This window comes from Mobula birostris, chromosome 8 (assembly GCF_030028105.1).
Source record: "Mobula birostris isolate sMobBir1 chromosome 8, sMobBir1.hap1, whole genome shotgun sequence".
In the NCBI taxonomy this organism is placed as follows: Eukaryota; Metazoa; Chordata; class Chondrichthyes; order Myliobatiformes; family Myliobatidae; genus Mobula; species Mobula birostris.
Window position 1 is genome coordinate 7,511,041 of NC_092377.1, and position 22,441 is coordinate 7,533,481.

The window sequence follows — 22,441 nt, forward strand, 5'->3', positions numbered from 1 at the left end:
TGCAGTTAGATCATTGCCTTCTAGAGGCTCAGCATTAGATCTGTGAGATGGCTGCTCTAATCTTCTGTGCTACTGGGCTGATAAAAGACATTGGAGCAGAATAAGGCCATTCAGTCCATCGATTTTGCTCTGCCATTCAATCATAGTTGATTTATTTTCCCCAACCCCATTTTTCTGCCTTCTCTCTGTAACTTTTGACACCCTGACTAGTCAAGAACCTATCAACCTCTGCTTTAAATATACCCAATAACTTGGCCTCCACCATTATCTGTGGCAATGAATTCTACAGATTCACCACCCTGTGGCTAAAGAAATTCCTCCTCATCTCTGTTCTAAAGGGAAAACCTTCTACTCTGAGGTTGTATCCCCCGGGCCTGGACTCTCCCACAATTGGAAATATCCTATCCATATCTACAATGTCTAGGCCTTTCAATATTCGATAGGTTTCAATGAGATTCTCCCCTCATTCTTCTAAACTCCAGTGAGTTCAGGCCCAGGGCCACCAAATGCTCCTCATACGTTAAGCATATTCAACTCAACCCATAGATGGCCTGCACAAGGACACTCACTATCAACTCCACCTCCTCACAAGGCAAAGGAAAATTTTACGCATGCAATGCACTATAGAAAGTTTTCTATCTGATGCATCATGGCTTGGGACGGCAACTGCTTTGCACTACGCCTCAAAAAGCTGCAGAGAGTTGTGAGCACAGCTCAGCACATCACAGAAACCAGCCTCCCCTCCATGAAATCTGTCTACACTTTTTGCTGCCTCAGTAAAGCAGCCAGAAGAATCAAAGCTGCAACGTACTTACATATGGAATGATCTGTGTGGACAGCATGTGAGCAAAAGCTTTTCACTCTATCTCGGAACAAGTGGCAATAAAAAACGATTTACCAATTCCGCCCCTTGGAGGGCTGCACTAAAGTTTGATGACCCCATCCGAGGCATTTCTGCGGACTGCATCTCACTGAATGTGTTCCATGATGTTTAGGATTTAAATGGAGATCCATTCTTTCCTTAAGCTTCCCATTGACAATTTTGGTCATACAGCTATAGAGCACTACAGCACAGAAACAGGCCCTTCGGCCCATCTGTATGCAAACTGTTAATATGCCTTGGTCCATTGACCTGCACCCATGCCACAGCCCTCCACACCCCTCCCATCCGAGTGCTTACCCAAGCTTCTCATAAACGTTGCAATCAAATCCCCATCAACCTCTTCCATTGGCAGTTCGTTCCACACTTTCACCACTCTCAGCGTAAAGACGCTGCCCCTCAGTTCCCCTTAAACATGTCACCTCTCACCCTTAACCCATGACCTCTAGTTCTAGTCTCACCCAACGTCAGTGGAAAAAGCCTGCTTGAATTTACCCTATCGACACCCCTCATAATTTTGTACACCTCCATCAAATCTCCCCTCATCCTCCTGAACTTCAGGGGAATAAAATCTTGACCTATTCAACCTTTCCCCGTAACAGAGCTCCTCAAGTTGTGACAACGTCCTTGTAAGTTTTTTCCGCACTCTGTCAATTGAGGAGCGAGGCCCGCGGATCAAACCAGAAGTCAGGAAGTCGAGGTCCATTGGTTAGAGACTGTGAATCTCTGTGAGTCTCCTGGTGAAGACTTAGTGTCTGTGAGCACGAGTCCCACTCCGCTGGAAGATGAAGGGTGAAGATGGCCTGTCCTGGGATTGGGGACGTGTGGACGTGCCAGGGTTGGAGGACAGAGGTTTGCCTTCCAGTTCAAAGAAAATGCTAGAGGGACGCAGCAGGTCAGTCAGCGTCCATGGATTGTGGGCAGCTATGTTGGCGCCGGAATGCGTGGCGACATTTGCAGGCTGCCCCCTAGGTTGTGTTGGCTGTCAATGCAGACGATGCATTTTACTGCATATCTCCACATACTCCAGATAAATAAGGAAGAACCTTGAGTCTACATTAACAACGTGTAAAAGTTACTTGGACGGGCAAGATTTCGAGGGACACGGGCCCAGTGCAGGCAGAGGGACTGTCCTGGATGCAGCATCTTGGTCAGAATGGACCAGATGGGCCGAACGGCCTGTTTCCGAGCTGAGTGACTTGTCGATGTGTCCCCTCCATCCTCATGAGCACGTCGAGGTACATAGGGAAACGTGCTGTGAAGACAACATTGAAGGCGTGTTAGCCAGTGGGGGAGGGGCGCGAGTTCCGGCGCGGGCCAGCCCCCAAATCTGGGATCTCCACTGGCCCGCGAGGAAACGGTCACAGCCCAGTGGTGACCTGGGTGAGCTCGTCCCCGAGCTCGTCCCCAGGTCGGGGCCCCGCCCCTAGTCATAGCCGCTGGTCAGTCCTGTCGGCGGTGTGGACGGTGGAGGGGTGCTCCCGAGCCTGGCCTCTGGGCTGGTTAGAGCTCTGGCGGGGCAGCGAGGAGGCCGACGGCAAGCAGAACTCACGGAAGCACCGCTTGAAGTTCTCGTCGAGGTAGGCGTAGAGCACGGGGTTGAGGCAGCTGTTGGTGTAGCCCAGGGCGATGCAGAAGTGCCAGGCCACCATGTCGAGGACGGTGGAGGGGATCCTCACCAGCGCCCGGAGGATGACGTAGATGTGAATGGGCGTCCAGCAGATGATGAACACCACCACCACCACCAAGACCATCCTGGTGATGCGGCGCAGGTTGCGGTCCTTCCCCCTGGAACCCGAGAGTATCCTCACACTCTTCAGGCGGATCACCATCAAGCCGTAGCACACGGTGATGATCAGCACCGGCATGACGAAGGCGAAGATGAAGACACAGATCTTCAGGAGGTTGTCCCAGTACCAGTACGGATGCGGGAATTTCAGCGTGCACTCCAGCTCCCCTAGAGTGGGAAGGGGAAGGGAAGAGCCGGATATGGGATCAGATCTGCATTATTGTTACATACATCCATGAAGCAATGGACTCTTCATCTTACAATCTACCTCATTACGATTTTGCACTTTATTGCTTACCTTCACTGCACTTTATTCTGCATTGGTAGTGCTTTACCTTGTTCTACGTCACTGCTCTGTGTAAGGACCTGATCTGTACACACAGTAAGACAAGCTTTTCACTGTATCTCGGTATATGTGACATTAATAAACCAATTCCAGTGTGTGACTTCAGACCCACCATAGGGCGTCATGGTAGCACATTACAGTACCAGTGACCTGGGTTCAATTCCCACCGCTGCCTGTCAGGAGTTTGTACGTTCTCCCCGTGGCCGCGTGGGTTTCCTCCGGGTGCTCCGGTTTCCTCCCACAGTCCAAAGATGTACCGATTGGTAGGCTAATTGATCATTGTAAATTGCCCTGTAATTAGGTTGCGGTTATATCAGGGGTTGCTGGGCAGAGTGGCTCGAAGGGCCGGAAGGCTGTGCTGTATCATTATAAATAAATACAATTGTGCTTGGCTGTTAACTGGCCTCCCTCACCTATACAACTCATAATCTTCCATTTTCTCTTCTATCCGTTCATCTATCTAAGAGTCTTTTAAATGTCCCTGATGTATCCACCCCTCACAATGCATTCCAGTTAAGGGTTCAGTTAACCAATTCACGAGTGGTTGCAATGAGAAACTACAGAGTTGTGGACACAGCTCAGCACACCACAGGAACCAGCCTCCCCTCCATAGACCTTCTTTCCTGCTGCCTCCGTAAAGCAGACAGCACAATCACAGACCCCACCCACCCCAGACATTCTCTCTTCTCCCCTCTCCCATCGGGCAGAAGATACAAAAGTCTGAAAGCAGGTAACACAGGCTCAAGGACAGATTCTACCCCATTGTTGAACAGACCACTTGTTTCACAAGACGGACTCTTCGCCTCATAGTCTACTTCGTTATGATCTTACTCTTTATTGTTTACCTGCACTGCACTTTGTTCTAATAACAATGAACACTGCAGCACATTACAGGCTGTTCAGTCCACAATGTAACATCTTATTAGAACATAGAATGTAGAGGCTGGCAGATGGTATTCACTCCAGAAAAGTGTGATATGATTCACTTTGAAAGGTTGGACTTGAAGGCAGACTACAGGGTCTATGTCAGGATTCTTAGCAGTGTGGAGGAACAGACAGATCTTGGGGTTCACGTCATGGATCCCTCAAAGCTGCCGTGCATGTTGATAGGGTGGTTAAAGGCAAAAGGTTCATTCGCTGGGGAAACGTGTTCAACGGCCAGGAGGTCATGTTGCAGCTCCACAAGACCCTGGTTACACCACACTTGTGTTCGGTTCTGTTCGCCTCATTATAGGAAGGATGTGGAAGCTTTAGTGAGAGTGCCAAGGAGATTTACCAGGATACTGCCTGGATTAGAGAGGATGTCTTATGAACACAGGTTGAACAAGCCAGGGGTTTCCTCCGTGGAGCGAGGGAGGATGAGACGTGGCTTGATAGAGATGTACAGGATAATCAGGGGCATAGATAGAGACTTCTTCCCAGCGTGGAAATGACTAACACAGGAGGTATAATTTTAAGGTGATTGGAGGAAAAGATAGGGGACAACACAGAGACAGGTGTGTGCCTGGAATACACTGCCCGGGATGGTAGTAGAGGCAGATATACTAGGGACATTTAAGGGACACTTTGATAGGCACATGGGTGATAAAAAATGGAGGGTTATGTGGGAAGTAAAGATTAGATTGATCTTAGAACAGGTAAAAAATATTTGCAGAACACCGTGGGCCGAAGGGCCTGTATGTTCTCCATTCTGTGTTTGGTGTTCTATAACATCATTTCAATAATCTCCAGTTGGGTCAGAAGGATCACTCACCTCTGTTGACCATCGTGTTGGCCATGATCATCACAGGCAGTCCAATGGCAGATGAGAGGATCCAGATGCAGATGTTGATGATCTTGGCATTGTGCGGCGTGCGGAAGTCCAAGGCTTTGACCGGGTGGCAGACGGCGATGTAGCGGTCCATGCTCATGGTGGTCAGGGTGAAGATGCTGGTGAACATGTTGTAGTAATCGATGGACATCACAAGCTTACACAGCAGCCGGCCGAAAGGCCAGGACCCCATTAGGTAGTTGATGTTCTGGAAGGGCAGTGTGCTGGTGGCCAAGGCGTCTGCCAAAGCCAGGTTGAAGATGTAGATGTTGGTGGCTGTTTTCATCTTGGTGTACCTGGAGATCAACAGGGGCGGGAACTGATCAATCATTGGGAAGTTGATAGCTCAGGGCTATCACTAGAGTTTAGAAGAATGGGTGGGGTGGTGAGTGAACCTACCAAACTGGAGTGGTGTGTCAACATAAACTCAAACAAAATCCAAATGTTAGTGCTAGTCTGTGAACCTGGTGATTTATAGTAAGAGCATTAAGCTGTAAAGAGTGTGAGGAATTGATTGTGGACTTCAGAATCGATATCAGTCCTCTTCGAGGGATCAGTAGTGGAAAGGGTGAGTAGTTTCAAGTTCTTGGCTGTCAACATCTCTGAGGAACTATCCTGGGTCCAACGTATTGATGCATTTACAAAGAACGATGGACGATTAGGATTAGCTTGCAGTGGGCATGTCTCGTTGCCACCCAGAAGTGTAGTAACACTTGCGGGCTGCCCAGCTCATTCTTCACTGATTTGAGTTGATGCAAATGATGCATTTCACTGTATGTTCCGATGTACATGCTGTGAATAAAGCCAATATTTAAGCCAGTTTTGAATATTGAAAGGTCAAGATAGAGTGGATGTGGAGATGATGTTTTCTATGGTGGGAGAGCTTAGGAGCAGAGGACACATCCTCAGAATAGAGGACATCATTTTAGAACAGAGATGAGAAGGGTTTCCTTCAGCCAGAGGGTGGTGAATCGGAGGAATTCGTTATCACAGACGGCTTTGCAGGTCAGGTTATTGGGTATATCTAAACCAGAGGATGATTGGTTTCTGATTAGTCAGGGCAACTAATCTTGATTAGTTCTTGATTAGTTCCTGCAAAAGTCACTGGGAGAGGGTAGGAGAATGGGGTTAAAATGAAAATAAACCAGCTATGATCAAACAGCCCAGAGTTGATGGGCCGAATGACTTTTAGGAAAGACAGGAGACTCTAAGAGGGAAGGGTCAGTTGAAAGATTAGCTGAGGTTGACAGAGTTGCTCTGAGAGCTAGCATAGACAATGGGCAGAATGGTCTCCTTTACCACAGGGAAACATAGAAGTATAGAATCACTTACAGGGCTGCAAGGATAAGCAGAGGAAGGGGAATGAAGGATTGCCTGCCTTGGAGCCAACTTGGATTCAGTGGGCAGAGGTGATGGGCCAAATGGCCGAATTCTGCTCCTATATCTTATGGTGTTATGGAGGTGCTTTTGAGATAAGGTCTAGATTGGCTTTATTTGTCACACGTACGTTGAAATATCAAAACAATGCGAAATGTACCATTTGCAGCCATGGCGAATTCAGTCCGAGGATGTGCTGAAGATGCCCGTAGGCGTCACCATGCTTCTGGTGCCAACGTAGCACGTCCACAACGCTCTAGCTCTAACCTGTACATCTTTGGAATGTGGGAGGGAACCAGAGCACCCAGAGGAAAGCCTTGCAGTCACAGGGAGAACGTACGAACTCTTTATGGACAGTGGGGGATTTGAACACCAATCGTTGATTGTTGGCATTGTAAAGTACCATGCTAACACTATTGTGCCATCCTATTTATCTACTGCACCTGGGAGGGACAGGTTAGTTTGGGTGGGACGGGTCAGTCGCCCCCTCTACACCGTACCTTGAGAGAGAAGCCAGTATCCGATGTTCGGAGGGTTAATTTAATCAATAGACTCCAATGTCTAAATTATTGTCATCTGCACAAGTACCTTTCAAGTCAAGTCGCTTTTATTGTCATTTCAGCCATAACTGCTGGTACAGTACATAGTAAAAACGAAAGGATGTTCCTCCAGGATCATGGTGCTACATGAAACAACACAAACTACACTAGACTAAGTGAGACAACACAAGCTACACTAGACTACCTGAAACAACAGAAAACTACACTAGACTACGTGAAACAACACAAAACTACACTAGACTACATGAAACAACACAAAACTACATTAGACTTCAGACCTACACAGGACTACATAAAGTGCACTAAACAGTGCAAGACAGTACAATAATTAATAAACAAGACAATAAGCACAGTAAAGGACAAATTAAAATATAATCATAAATGATGTAAATGTAAATGCTAAAACAGGAATTGAGAAAGAAATAAGCAAAAATTACAAAGGGAGTGGAGTGGTGTTCAGCTGTGTGTGTGTGTGTGTGTGTGTGTGTGTGTATATGTATTTTGGTGTCAGACTAGTCTCTGGGTATTGAGGAATCTGATGACTTGGGGGAAGAAACTGTAACATACTCTGGTCGTGAGAGCCTGAACGCTTCGGTGCCTTTTGCCAGATGGCAGGAGGGAGAAGAGTTTGTATGATGGGTATGTGGGGTCCTTCACAATGCTGTTGGCTTTACGGATGCAGCGTATTGTGTAATGGCACAGGTGCAATGAAGAACCTACTAGCCCCAGCATCTCAGGCACGTAGCATCAGATAAACAGCATTCGCAAGCTGTAACTTGTTGGTTAGCAAAACGTTTTACATCACCGGCAACCCAGGTTCAATTCCCACAGCTGCCTGTAAGGAGTTTGTACGCTCTCCTCGTGAATGCGCGTTTCTTCCGGGTGCTCTGGCTTCCTCCCACAGTCTAAAGATGTGCCGGCAGGGAGATTAATTGGTCGTTGTAAAGTGTCCTGTGATTAGGGTTAAATAGGGGGAAAATTGCTGGGTGGCGTGGCTCGAAGTGCCGGACGGGCCGATTTCACGTTGTATCTCAATAAAGAAAACATACAGTACTGTACGTTGCAACCTTGCGAAACACTAGCTAGGCTGCACTTGGAGTACTGTGGGTGCAGTCTGGGTCACAACAGTGTAAGGAGGAGGTGGCTGCACTGGGGAGGGACCAGAGGAGATGGGAAAAGAATTAGAAGGGAGCAGAGAGGCAGCTTTTCCAGGCAGAGGGTGTTGAGTTTATGGAGCAGGATGCCAGAGGAAGTGGTTCGATCGGGTACAATAGTATCACTTCAGAAGCACTTGGACAGGTACGTGAAGGGGTAGGGCTTGGAGAGAAATGGGTCAAAATCTGGAAACTGGACAAGCTGGAGGACGCCATGTTGGATGGTCGTACGAGCAGGCGGTGCACATCACAAGTCCTGGTTGTGTGACCACTGACGTCAGGCAGACAATCTCTGAAGAGTATTGATAATAGCTGGGGTCACCCATCTTGTAAAGACACTGGCCAGAAGAAGGCAATGGCAAACCACTTCTGTAGAAACATTTGCCAAGAAAAGCCATGGTCATGTGATCATGATTGCCCACATCGTTTGACATGGCACATAGTGATGATGACGATGGGTATACTGTGGTTGGCATGGACTGGGTGTGCTGAAGGGTCTGTATCCAAACTGTCTCCATAAGATTTCCCAAGAGATAGAGATTAGCTTTATTTATTACAGAGTTGTATATTATTACAGCACAGAAGAAAGCCTTTCAGCCCATCTAGTCTGTGCTGAACTGTTATTCTGTCTTGTCCTGTCAACCTGCACCTGAACCATAGACCCTCCTGTCCATGTACACTGAAACAGCAAACCAGACACTGAAATGTGTTGTTTAGCATCAACGACTAACACTGTTCAGGGATGTGCTGGGGTCACATTTCTTGTAAGGGAAATAGCCCGATCAGGATTCAAACTCAGGTGGATGGGTTACAAGTCCAGCACTCTACCACTGTACCACCGAGGACTGTGAGTGAACCCAATTGCAGAAACCATGACGGAGACAAGAGTTGATGTGTAGATTCAAAAGCAACATTTACTTTCTTTTAGCAAAGTTGGGCAAAAGCAGGCAACAGACCAACACATAAAATGAAGGAATTCAAACACAGGTTCAGTAATACAGGATAATATATTATCCAAATATAGCTGGCAGTAAGTAGACATAAACACACACACACACACACACACACACACACACACACACACACACACAGAATACTGACAGGAAGACACTTTCAGACTGAGCAAAGTAAGGTTCAGAAAGCAGGATTTAAATTCACAGACTTTAATTGGGAACATGTGAAGTCAATGGTCAATAACAAGAGAGTCCAACCAGGACTGAGAAAAACCCTTCGGGAACTATGCCTGCATCTGCTGGCCAACTCCAGAATAGACCAGAGTTCTAACACTTCAGAGTCATAACAAGCCCACAACTAACCGATCCTGACGCGTATATCCTTGAACATGGGAATCCAGAGCACCTGGAGGAAACCCACGCAGTCACGGAGAGAATCCCAGTCACTGATCACTAACGCTGTCAAACCTTGTGCTAGTTCATCTGTAGATTTTATCCTTACCTTCATAAGTTATCGTGTGTTATGTACTACTGTGCATACCCTAGCTTGAAGAAACATCTCATTTCCATATACAAACATTGTACATTACTGTATGTGGTTATATATGTTCTATACATGTATACGGTTATATATATTCCGCACTGAGAGCGGTAAGCATAAAGGAGAGGGGCTTGCTGTTCTGGTTAACAAGGGATGGCGCAATCCTGGTCATATTACAATCGAGGAACGTGTTTGTAGACCGGATATTGAACTTTTTACTGTTGGACCCCGGCCATATTCCACCGAGATACAACACTGGGCGTCACGGGCGGTTGTTCCTGCCTGTGGCCATCGAAATTTGCAGCTCCTCCCGTGGAGGGTCAGACACCCTGAGCCAATAGACTGGTCCTGGACTTATTTCCATCTGGCATAGTTTGCATTTGTTGTTTGATTGTTTGTGGTTTTTGTATTGCTATATTTACGCTCTATTCTTGGTTGGTGCGGCTGTAACGAAACCCAATTTCCCCTGGGATCAATAAAGTATATCTATCTATCTATACTATATATAGTTAAATGACAATAAACCTGACTTGCTACACTAGCAAGCCACACTTGGATTGGAGGACTTTAGTTGTGAAGAGAGAGAGACTGGCTAAGCTGGGCTTGTTTTCCCTGGAGTATCAATAACAAGAGGGCAGAGGTTGAATGTCAGAGGTAGAGGTTTTAATGGGCATCTGAGGGGCAAGTTTTATTACACAGAGAGTGGGTGATATCTGCAATTCACTGCTGAAGGAGGCTGTGGAATCAGACACAGTCATCACATTTATCATGCACTTAGACAAGATTCAAGATTGTTCAGTGTCATTTCCAGAACACAAGTATAAAGGAGAATGAAATAATTGTTACTCCGGATCTGATGCTGCACAAAAAAGACACAAAAAGTTAAAAACACTATCATTATAAATACACAAGATAGCTTATATACATAGATTAATTGTACAGCCATAAAATGATGCTAGGCACAGGAGTGTCTGTACATAGGGTGACCCCAGCAGGAGATGATAATGCAGTGGTAGTGAGGGACGTGGAGGTGTTGGTCAGCACTACCCCTCGGGAAGAGTGACTGTTTTTGAGTCTGGTAGTCCTGCAGTGGATGCTACACAGTCTCCTCCCCGATGGGAGAGGGGCAAACTGTCCGTGAGATTTAAATAAGCATCGCACAGTCTTCTGGGACAACTCACTGGGTCGAGCAGCGTCTCTGGGGGGGAGGGGGGAATGGAACTGTTGACATTTCATGTCGAAACCCTGCATCAAGCCCAACATCCATAGTCCTCTTGTGTCTCGATAGCTTTCTCCTAATGCAGCGAAAGTGAATTCAGAGTAGGAGGACAGGAAGTAGGTCAACTTGGACATGATGGGCAGAAGGGCCTGTTTCTGCATTACATGACTCTTTGTAGTGGAGTAGATCAACTCTGCTTCACATTCCCATTCAGATATGTCCATACATGGCCTCCTCTACTGCCATGATGAGGCTAAACTCAGGTTGGAGGAGTAACACCTCGTATACTGTCTAGGTAGTCTCCAGCCCCTTGGTATGAACATAGAATTCTCCAACTTCCGATAATTCCCTCCCCCTCTCTTCCCCTATCCCAATGTCACTCTGCCCCCTCCCCCAGCTGCCTATCACCTCCCTCATGGTTCTGCCTCCTTCTACTACCCATTGTGTTTTCCCCTTTTCTTTCTTCACCTTTCCTGCCTATCCCCTTCTTGCTTCCCCTCTCCCACCCCTTTGTCTTTCCCCTTACTGGTTTTTCACCCGGAACCTACCAGCCTTCTCCTTCCTACCCTCTCCCCACCTTCTTTATAGGGCCTCTGCCCCTTCCCTCTACAGTCCTGACGAAGGGTTCCGGCCCGAAACGTCGACCGATCTTTTCCACGGATGCTGCCCGACCTGCTGGGTTCCTCCAGCGTGTTGTGAGTGACTCTTTGCAGGCTGGGTAACTGCTTCATCCAGCAGACTGTGAGAACTGAGCAAAGTGCTACACATTGCATATAACAGCGCCGGTAACAGTAACAATAACAGATTTAATTATATGTCTTCTAGGCACTTCATGTCAACTTGTACGTCTACAGAATGTTCTAGCATCTGTGCCGTATGTGATGCACGTACTGTGTTCTGCAGCTTTGTCCCTGAGGAACGTTGTTTAGCTGTATTCATGTGCAGGACAGAATGACAACATGTTTGAACTTGAAAGGTTGCAGAAACTAGGAGGCCGTGGAAGGAGGACGGTGGGGAAAGAGACTAGAGCGTGCGTTAACGGCAATTAATGCGCCATTATGCACAGGATCAGCGCTTCCAAGCAAAGGAGTCCACTTCAGCTTGATTATTACTAACGTATTGAAATGGATTTTATTGATTTGCAGCAGCAGCAGCAGAGTACTATACATTAGAGAATTACTACGTGTTACAATAAGGAATATTACCAATATAAATAAGTCGTGCAAAACAGAGAGAAGATGGTGAGGTAGTCTCCTTGGGAATCTGTAGTCACCTCACTGCTCCGCACGTGACCGGTAAAAACCGCAGAGAGCTGTGGACACAGCTCAGCACATCAGAGAAAATGGCCTCCCCTCCGTGAACTCTGTCTACACCTCTCACTGCCTCAGTTAACCATCCAAAGAAACCCACCCACCCGGATGTTCTCCATTCTCCCCACTCCTATCGGCAGAATATACAAAAGCCTAAAAGCAGGTTCAAGGACAGATTCTACCCCGCTGGTGTAAGGCTACTTCAATGAGATGGATACTTGACCTTACAATCTATCTCATTATTATCTTGCACTTTGCTGGCCACCTGCACAGCACTTCCTCCGTAACTACAGGACCATAACACCGTAAGGTACAAGAACTAGCTCAGGGCATTCAGCCCATCAAGTCTGCTCTGCTGTTCCATCATGGGAGATTTATTACCCCTCTCAACCACGTTCTCCTGCCCTCTCCCTGTAACTTTTGTTTCCTTTACTTATCAAGAACCTGCACTTTAAATATACCCCATCACCTGGCCTCCACAGCCGTCTGTGGCAATGACTGTCACAGATTCACTACCATCTGGTTAAAGAAATTCTTTCTCATCTCTGTTCTAAAGGGATGCCTTTGTATTCTGAGGCTGTGCCCTCTGGTCCTAGACTCTCCCACTATTGAAATCATCCTCTCCACGTCCACTCTATTCAGGCCTTTCAATAGGATTCAATAAGATATCTCTTCATTCTTCTTCTCAAGCACAGGCCCAGACCCTCAAATGTTCCTCATGTGTTAACCCTTTCATTCCTGGTATCGTTCACATGAACCTCCTCTGGATCATCCCCGATGTCAGCACGACCTTTTTAGGATATGGGGCACAAAACATCTCAAAATACTCCAAGTACAGTCTGACCTCAGCACTACATCATTGCTTTTATATTCTAGTCCTCTTGAAATGAATGCTAACTCAGCACTTGCTTTCCTCACCACAGAATCAACCTAAAAGTCAACCTTTTGGGTATCCTGCAGAAGGACTTCAAATTTCCTTGGCAACTCAGTCTTTTGAGTTTTCTCTCCATTTAGAAAATACTCTACTCTTTTATTTCCTCTACCAAAGTGCATGACCACACACTTCCCAACACTGTATTCCATCTGCCACACCTTTACCCATTTTCCTAATCCGTTTTAGTCCTTCTGTAGCCTCTCTATTTCCACAAAACTACCTGCCCCTCCACCTGTCTTTAGATTGTCTGCAAACATTGCAAAAAAGCCATCAATTCCATCATCCAAATTATTAACATATAATGTAAAAAGAATCGGTCCCAACACAGATCCCTGTGGAACACCACTAGTTACTGGCAGCCAGTCAGAAAAGGCTCCCTTTATTCCCACTCTTTGCCTCCTGCCAATCAGCCATTGCTTTACCCATGCTAGAATCTTCCCAGCAATACAATGGGTTTTGTAGCTTGTTCAACAACCTCATGTGTGGCACCTGGTCAAAGACCTTCTGAGAATCCAAATACACAACGTCAACTGATTCTCCTTTGTCTCTCCTGCTTGTTATTTCTTCAAAGAATTCAACAGATTTGTCAGGCAAGATTTTCCCTTAAAGAAACCATGCTGGCTATGGCTTACTTAATCCTGTGCCTCCAAGTACCCTGAGACCTCATCCTTATTAATCAAATCCAACATCTGCCCAACCACTGAGCTCAAACTGGCCTATAATTTACTTTCCTGTACTTCTTTCCTTTTTGAAGAGTGGAATGACATTTGTAATTTTCCAGTCTTCTGGAACCGTTCCAGAACCCAGTGATTCTTGAAAGATCATTACTAATGTCTCCACAATCTCTTCAGCCACTTCTTTCAGAGCCCTGAGGTGTACACCATCTGGTCCAGGTGACTTATCTATCTTCAGATCTTTCCGTTTCCCAAGAACCTCCTCCCTAGTAATGGTATCTTGACACACCTCATGACCCCTGACACCTGGAACTTCCACCATACTGCTAGAGTCTTCTACTGTCAAGACTGATGCCAAATTACCAGTAGGCTAGACAAGGGAGATGCAGTGGATGTTGTATATTTGGATTTTCAGAAGGCCTTTGACAAGGTGCCACACATGAGGCTACTTAACAAGATAAGAGCCCATGGAATTACAGGAAAGTTACATACGTGGATAGAGTGTTGGCTGATTGGCAGGAAACAGAAAGTGGGAATAAAGGGATCCTATTCTGGTTGGCTGCCGGTTTCCAGTGGTGTTCCACAGGGATCAGTGTTGGGGCTGCTTCTTTTTACATTGTACATCAACGATTTAGATTATGGAATAGATGGCTTTGTGGCTAAGTTTGCTGACGATACGAAGATAGGTGGAGGGGCCGGTAGTGCTGAGGAAACGGAGAGTCTGCAGAGACTTAGATAGATTGGAAGAATGGGCAGAGAAGTGGCAAATGAAGTACAATGTTGGAAAGTGTATGGTTATGCACTTTGGCAGAAAAAATAAACGGGCAGACTATTATTTAAATGGGGAAAGAATTCAAAGTTCTGAGATGCAACGGGACTTGGGAGTCCTCGTACAGAATACCCTTAAAGTTAACCTCCAGGTTGAGTCAGTAGTGAAGAAGGCGAATGCAATGTTGGCATTCATTTCTAGAGGAATAGAGTATAGGAGCAGGGATGTGATGTTGAGGCTCTATAAGGCACTGGTGAGACCTCACTTGGAGTACTGTGGGCAGTTTTGGTCTCCTTATTTAAGAAAGGATGTGCTGATGTTGGAGAGGGTACAGAGAAGATTCACTAGAATGATTCCAGGAATGAGGGTTAACATATGAGGAACGTTTGTCCACTCTTGGACTGTATTCCTTGGAGTTTAGAAGAATGAGGGGAGACCTCAGAAACATTTCGAATGTTGAAAGGCATGGACAGAGTGGATGTGGCAAAGTTGTTTCCCATGATGGGGGAGTCTAGTACGAGAGGGCATGACTTAAGGATTGAAGGGCGCCCTTTCAGAACAGAAATGCAAAGAAATTTTTTTAGTCAGAAGGTGGTGAATCTATGGAATTTGTTGCCACGGGCAGCAGTGGAGGCCAAGTCATTGGGTGTATTTAAGGCAGAGATTGATAGGTACCTGGGTAGCCAGAGCATCAAAGGTTATGGTGAGAAGGCAGGGGAGTGGGACTAAATAGGAGAAAATGGATCAGCTCATGATAAAATGGCGGAGCAGACTCGATGGGCTGAATGGCCTACTTCTGCTCCTTTGTCTTATGGTCTTAAATACTTAATCAGTTCTTCCACCATTTCCTTGTCCCCCATTACAACAACTCCAGCATAGTTTTCCAGCAGTCTGATATCCACTCTCACCTCTCTTTTACACTTTATTTATCTGAAGAAGGTTTTGGTATCCTCTTTAATATTATTGGCTAGTTTACTTCCACATTCCATCTTTACCTTCTTTTGACTTTTTTTAAGCTGTCTTCTGTTTATATTTGAAAGCTTCCCAATCCTCTAAGTTCCCATGAATTTTTTGCTCTATTATATGCCCTCCCTTTGAATTTTATGTTGGCTTTGACTTCTCTTGTTAGCCATGTTTGTGTCATTTTGCCATTAGAATACTTCTTCCCCTTTGGTATGTATATATCCCGTGCCATAATCCCTGCCAGTGTTGTTTTCCAATTAATTCTAACCTCTCTCATGCCTGTGTGATTCCCTTTACTCCACTGTAATATTGATACATCTGACTTCAGCTTCTCCTTCTCCATTTTCAGGATGAATTCAGTCATATTATGATTACTTTCCCCTAGGGGTTCCTTTACCTTAAGCTCTCTAATCAATTCCAGTTCTTTGCATAACACCCGGTCTAGAATAACTGATACCCTAGTGGACTCAACCACAAGCTGCTCTAAAAAGCCTTGTAAGCACTCTAGAAATTCCCCCTCCTGGAATCCAGCACCAACCTGATTTTCCCAATCTACCTGCATATTGAAGTCCCCCATGACGATTGTAACATTGCCCTTTTGGCATACAATTTCTATCTCCCATTGTAATTTGTAGACCACATCCTCACCACTGTTTGGGAGTCTGTATATAACTCCTATCAGTGTCTTCTTACCCTTGCAGTTTTGCAGTTCCTTGGCTCTATCCAGAATGATTCAACACCTTCCAACACTATGTCACCCCTTTCTAATGATTTGATTTAATTTTTCGCCAATAGAGCAGTGCCACCTTCTCTGCCTTCCTGTCTCTCCTTTCAATACAGTGTGTATCCTTGGATCTTAAGCTCCCAGCTATAATCTTCCTTCAGCCATGATTTAGTGATGTCTACAACATCATAAATGCCAATCTGTAACTGTGTTACAGGTTCATCTACCTTATTCCATAAACTGCGTGCATTTAAATATAACACCTTCAGTCCTGTGTTCACCCTTTTCAATTTTGTCCATCTTTTATGTTGCAACTCACCCTGTTGACTGCAATTTTGCCCTATCATCAGCTTTTCCTTTCTAGGAGTCTTGTCTCTGTTTGTAAACCCTCATCTTCAGCAGTATCACTCTGGTTCCCATTCCTTTGCCAAATTAGTTTAATCCCACTCGAGCAATCCTAGCCAACCTGCCCACAAAGATTTTGGTCCCCTTCAGGTTCAGGCGCACCCGTCCCTATTTTACAGGTCATACCTTCTCCATAAGAGATCCCAATGATCCATAAATCTGAACCACTGTCCCATGCATTCACTGAGCCAAGTCAGTCTACTATTACCTTCACCGGCACGTGGCACAGGCAGCAATCCAGAGATTATTACCCTGGAGGTCTTGTTTTTCACCTTTCTACCTAGCTTCCTAAAATCTCTCTCTTCAGGCCCTCGTCACCTTGTCTACCTATGTTATTGGTGCCAATATGCACCAAGACCTCTGGCTACTCAACCTCACCCTTGAGAATGCCATGGACCTGATCCGAGACAGTCCTGGTTCTGGCACCAGGGAGGCAACATACCATCCAGATGTCTCCATTGTACCCACAGAACTTTGTCTCTGTTCCTCCAAGGAATCTTCTATCAACACTGCAGTCCTCTTCAACTCTCTGCTCCTCTGAGCAACAGCACTGTGCCCCCCCCCCACCCCCGTAGTTCGTTCCGCTCAATAATATCTAAAGTTGTCTCCTGATTATTGAGGGGAACGGCCACAGGTAGTCTCTGCTCTGGCTGTGCATTTCCTTTCCCTTCCAGTTGTATTACCTTTTTCTGCATTCTGTTCATTATTTTTTCCTTGTACTACCTCAATACACTATTGTCATGAGGTGATCTGTATGCATGTCAAGCAAAAAAAAAGAGTTTTTCAGTGTACATGGTACAATATTAATCAACCTCACCAATTTTCCTCGGGGAAGCGCAGTCCCGCATTCGACAGATAGATGGCGTGCTTGACCGCCCTATCGATGCAAGAGGCGAGCAAATTCCAACCCGAGAGCGCCCGAACCCGCTTCGGACACTTCGGTGTGAGACCCCTGGTAAGAACCGCTGGGCGGCCACGCAAACAGGGGACCCTGCAAATCCTGCCATGCCCTTTCCACTCCTGCCTTCTCTCTCACCCGAAACAACTGCGCCGATCAAAGCACGAGAACCGGGCAGAAAAGACGGCGTGCACTTCACTCTGCCTCTCTCTCGGGAACGCGAGAGGCAGAGTGAAGTTTTGTTTTGGGGGCAGTTGGTTGGGGTGCCGCGGGTGACTGCGTTTGGAAGGCAGCTGGGTCCGTTGTCTTACCTGACGATGACAAACATGACGAGGACGTTGCCGACCAAACCCAACACACACACGACGGAATAGAGGGCCGTGATGATGATGGAACTGATGACCGAAGAGGAGCTCTTGCCCAGCGGGTTGCCCTCCGTACGGTTACACCGGAGGACGGTACCCTCGGGGCATAGGGCGGAGGTGTCGGTCAGGCTGAAGTTATCGGCGGACCCAGGACCCTGGCACCAGTGGGAGCCATTGGCGGCCGGAGTCAGGCAGGACTGGAGAAGAGTGTCCATTGCAAAGGTCCAGAACCATGACCCTCAAGGCAGAGGGTCTGAGCAAAGGCGACCTCAGGTGCGTACAAGGTTTCTATGTTTGTTTGTATGTGTGGGGGAAGGGGGTATCCGCAGTCTCCTCCTCCACCTCCCCGGGCTGGGCGAGGGGTTCGCGGAGAACGCGGGCGAGGAAACGGGCAGACTCGCCACCTTCGCCCTCCGTCCTCCTCTCTCCTAGCGCACTGTCCGTGCTCACCGCCCCGTTTCGCGCATTTATTGGATGGCGTGACGTCAGATTTCCCCTCCTCCTTGCCCCTCGCCAAATCTCTCCCACCCCCACAACTCAACCCAACCCCCACCCTGCCGTGGATCGGGGAGAGCGGGAAGAGACGGGACGGAGCGAGGAGCTGGCCAGGGTGCTGAAAGGGAAGGCGAGCGGAGAGCGAGGGCGGACCGCACACGGCGGAGGGCACCAGACAGGTGCACTGGACAGATGATACGGAAACGATGTTCTGTGTTAAAGCATTGAACAGAATTCTCTGGGCTTATGTTACTGAACAGATGACACTGGACAAATGCACTGGGTTGGTGCTCTGAATTTCGGGCTAATGGGATCAATGTAATCACCCCCTGCCCATCGGGTCCCACGCAGAGCTACAATGTTGAGTTCCTGGCGTCCGCGTTCCTGACTATGCTAGATACACAGAGCATACAGCGCAGGAAAAAAAAAGCCTTCTACCCATAAACACAAGAGATTCTACAGATGCAAATCCAGAGCAGTACACACACGCACAAAATGCTGGAGGAACAAACAGTCGGCGTTTCACAAGGGTCTTGGCCAGAAACTTCCTCTGTTTGTTTCCGCACTCCACCCCTCCCTCTGGTCTGCTGTCTTCACCCAGCAATTTGCGTGTGTTGATCAAGCTTTCCAACATCTGCAGAATCTCTTGCGTTTGTGGTTTGCTGCTCAACTACAAAGTTTCTTCAGGGTATGCTTTCCTGCAGAAGTTTAAACCAATGGTCTACGACTGCCTGGTCTGCATCGTTCCAGCGATCTGTACCTGAGCCGTAGCCATCTATACCCCGCCCCGCCCCCCCCATCCCTGTAGTAATCCGAACTTCACTTAAATGTTGCAATTGAACGCCACCCTCCACTTCTTCTGGTAGCTTGTTCCATATTCACAGCACCCTCTAAGTGAAGGTTTTGCTCCTCGGGTACATATTAAATACTTCAACTTTCACCTTAAACCTATAACCTCTAGCACTAGTGAAGTAACCTTTAGGCTCTCTCAATGTGCATGATATTCCCTTTCTGGAGATTCACATTGAATGGTGGAAGTTGCCTGTGGGTGGTTTCATGGGACCCAGTGCAGAAGAACAGAGGCATCTGGGAATGCAGATCCATAATTCCCTGAAAGTGTCATCACAGACAGGTAGGGTCCTAAAGAGATTTTGTTTTGGCATTTTGGCCTTCTTAAATCAGTTTTGAGTACAGGAGTTGGGATGTTATGTTGAAGTTGTAAAATACATTGGTGTGTGAAGTTTTGGTCACTTACCTGCAGGAAAGATATCAATAAGATTGAAAGAGTACAAAGAAAATTTACAAGAATGTTGCCAGGAGTTGAGGATCTGAGTCATAGGGAAAGGTTGAATGAGCTGGGACTTTACTCCCTGGAGTGCAGGAGAATGAGGAGAGATTTGATAGAGCTATACAAAATTATGATGGTTATAGAGAGGCTGAATGTAAACTGGATTTTTACACTGAGGTTGGGTGAGACTTTGAACTAGATGTCATAGATTAAGGGTGAAAGGTGAGATACTTAAGGGAGAACTTCTTCTCTCAGAGGGTGGTGAGAATGTGGAATGAGCTGCCAGCTGAAGTGGTAGATGAGGGTTCAATTAAAACATTTCAGAGAAGTTTGGATGTACCTGGATAGCAGGTTGATGGGACTAGGCAGAATAACAGTTCAGCACAAACTAGATGGGCTTAAGGGCCTGCTTCTGTGCTGTCAAGTTGTACAGCATGATTCTATGATTCATTCTGTGAAGAGCTCAGCAATGGGCTAGTTATAGTTACCTTTGGTGTTGGTCTAGCAGGATCCATCCAGCATGCAGCTGATGGGAGCTTGCATGAATTCTCACTGAGTCTCTGCCTGGTGGGGCACTACGCACACTGGATTAAATACAATTGGAGAGTGATAGGTGACTCTCCTGATAATAATGTTCTACACAGAGCAAACATAACACATTAATTATGGGTCGTCAAAACTGGCCGATGCAACACTGGATTCAGCCTACCCACCATCAAGGAGATATATAAAGAAAGATGCCAGAAAAGAGCCAGAAATGTCATGAAGGATCACACCTACCATCCTCATGGACTGTTTGTTCCACTCCCATCAAGCATTCACACCAGGACCACCAGACTCAAAAACAGTTACTTTCCCCAAGCAGTATGGCTGATGAACACTTGCACCCACTAATCCATCTCTCCACACCACCCACCACCACTACTTTATCATTACATGTCAGTATACTTATACTTTACTGTCGCCAAACAATTGGTACTAGAATGTACAATCATCACAGCGATATTTGATTCTGCGCTTCACACTCCCTGGATTACAAATATTAAATATTAAAAATAGTTAAAATTAGTAAATACTAAAAATTTAAATTATAAATCATAAATAGAAAATAGAAAAATGGGAAATAAGGTAGTGCAAAAAAACCGAGAGGCAGGTCCGGATATTTGGAGGGTACGGCCCAGATCTGGGTACAGTCATACTTGTGCCTAGCATTACTTTATGGACATGTGATCAATCTAGGTATATAAACTATCTCATGTATTTATATTTATTGTGTTTTTTTGTTATCATGTTCTTTATCTTATTGTGTGCTTTCTGTGCTGCTTCAATCTGGAGTAACAATCATTTCTTTACACTTGTGTACAGAAAATGACATTAAACCATCTTGAACCTTGAATATGATCATCTGGAGAGGTGAAGCACATGGATAAAATATCATAATGAAACAAAATCGTTAAATGGAAGAAGTAGTTTAAAAATATTAATGGAGACATACATAGATGAGATAATAGGATTCTTTTTCCTGGGGTAGGAAATATTAACTTTTAGAGGACATGCATTTAAGGCGAGAAGAGGAATTTTAAAGGGGGCAAGTGAGTATTCAGAGAAGGAGATACAATAGTGATGTTTAAGACATACCAATTTTCCTCAAACTCTGTTGTGCCTTCTTTGTAATTGCATCAATATGTTGTGCCCAGGTATAATGTTGATTCTGGTTTGTGGGTCTGGAAAGTGAGACAGAAAACGCTGATTGCAAATAGGTATATTAATCATTTATTTACAAACAGTAAAATTTCAAACATTCATGTTCCCAAAGTTACCAACACTGCAAAGCTTAATATTCAACAAACATAATTAGTTAGAAGCACACACAGAGGATACCTTCCCAATGGTCATGTGCACTGCTTTTCTTAATCAAAAGGAGAGAGAACCTCCCACACACACTCTCTATATACTCAGGCTATTTGAAACTGAACACCAGGCAGCTATCCAATGGGAAAAACAGCTGCAGTTTCTAAACTAACTAATCATGACGGAAGCAACTTTCGACAATCAGAATAAAGCACGGATACCAGGATAAATCTTCAGAGACATTGACAACAAGAACTTGAAACTGCTCATCCTTTGCACCTCTGATCCCTTGATGAGGACTGTTGTGTGTTCTTTTGACTTACCCTTCCAGAAGTCCACAATCAATTGCTCTTATTGACGTTCAGTGCAAGGTTTTGTTGAGACACCACTCAACCAGCTGATCTATCTCACCCTTGTATGCATCCTCATCACCATCTGAGATTCTGCCATCTGAGTAGTCATGTTATCAGGCATTTGAGTTGTGCCTAGCCACACAGTCGTGGGTGTAGAGAGAGTAGAGCAGTGGGTTAAGCATGCATGCTTGAGGTGCTTGAGTGTCAATTGTCAGTGAGGAGGAAATGCTATTTCCAATCTGTTTGTGGTCTCCCAATGAGGAAGTAAAGGATCCAGTTGCAGAGGGAGATACAGAGGCTCAGGATTTGAAGCTGGTTGATGAGAACTGAGGGTATGATTGTGTTGAATGCTGAGTTGTAGACAATAAACAGCAGCCAAACTTAGGTACTGCTATTGTAGGTATTAAGATCATAAGACTGCCTATCAGAATAGAAGGTAAAGCTAACAAGTGTAGGGAACCTTGGTTTTCAAGAGATATTGAGACCTTGGTTAAGAGAAAAAAGGAGTTGCATATCAGGTATAGGCAAGTAGAAACAAATGAGGTGCTTACAGAGTACAAGAGATGTAAGAGAAGACTTAAGAAATCAGGAGGATTAAAAGAAAGCATGAAGTTGCTCTAGCACACAAGGCGAAGGAGAATCCTAAAGGATTTTACAGGTACTTTAAGAACAAAATTGGCCCTCTGGAAGACCATGTGTGGAGCTGAAACAGATGGGGGAGATCTTAAGTGCATTCTTTTCATCCGTATTTACCTGGGAGATGGATAGAGAATCTATAGAAGC

At 45.9% G+C, this 22,441-nt stretch overlaps 1 protein-coding gene across 5 annotated transcripts; it reads right to left on the reverse strand.

The window, feature by feature from the left end:
- Positions 1 to 2,310: 2,310 nt before the first annotated feature.
- Positions 2,311 to 17,886, reverse strand: oprm1 (opioid receptor, mu 1). 5 transcript variants are annotated; one of them, XM_072266994.1, is made up of 4 exons: positions 17,618 to 17,739; positions 4,769 to 5,121; positions 4,215 to 4,231; positions 2,311 to 2,826 (listed from the first exon to the last, which is right to left on the reverse strand). In XM_072266994.1, exons 1-4 carry the CDS (start codon positions 17,632 to 17,634, stop codon positions 2,311 to 2,313), a joined length of 903 nt encoding a protein of 300 aa, XP_072123095.1. In that variant the 5' UTR covers positions 17,635 to 17,739. The 5 variants fall into 5 exon arrangements, with proteins under 5 accessions (XP_072123095.1, XP_072123091.1, XP_072123094.1 ...); XM_072266990.1 differs by lacking the exon at positions 4,215 to 4,231 and having other exon boundaries at positions 2,311 to 2,837; positions 17,618 to 17,886; XM_072266993.1 differs by lacking the exons at positions 4,215 to 4,231; positions 17,618 to 17,739 and adding an exon at positions 7,460 to 7,494 and having other exon boundaries at positions 2,311 to 2,832; positions 4,779 to 5,133.
- Between the last annotated feature and the right edge of the window lie 4,555 nt (positions 17,887 to 22,441).

Excerpts from the sequence above, each read along its gene's own strand:
- oprm1 (XM_072266990.1), bottom strand. The coding sequence starts at position 17,886 with ATGGACACTCTTCTCCAGTCCTGCCTGACTCCGGCCGCCAATGGCTCC. Across the intron at positions 5,122-17,617 it reads GTCATGTTTGTCATCGTCAG|GTACACCAAGATGAAAACAG; the intron begins GTAAGACAACGG and ends GTTGATCTCCAG. Across the intron at positions 2,838-4,768 it reads CAACACGATGGTCAACAGAG|GGGAGCTGGAGTGCACGCTG; the intron begins GTGAGTGATCCT and ends TTCCCACTCTAG.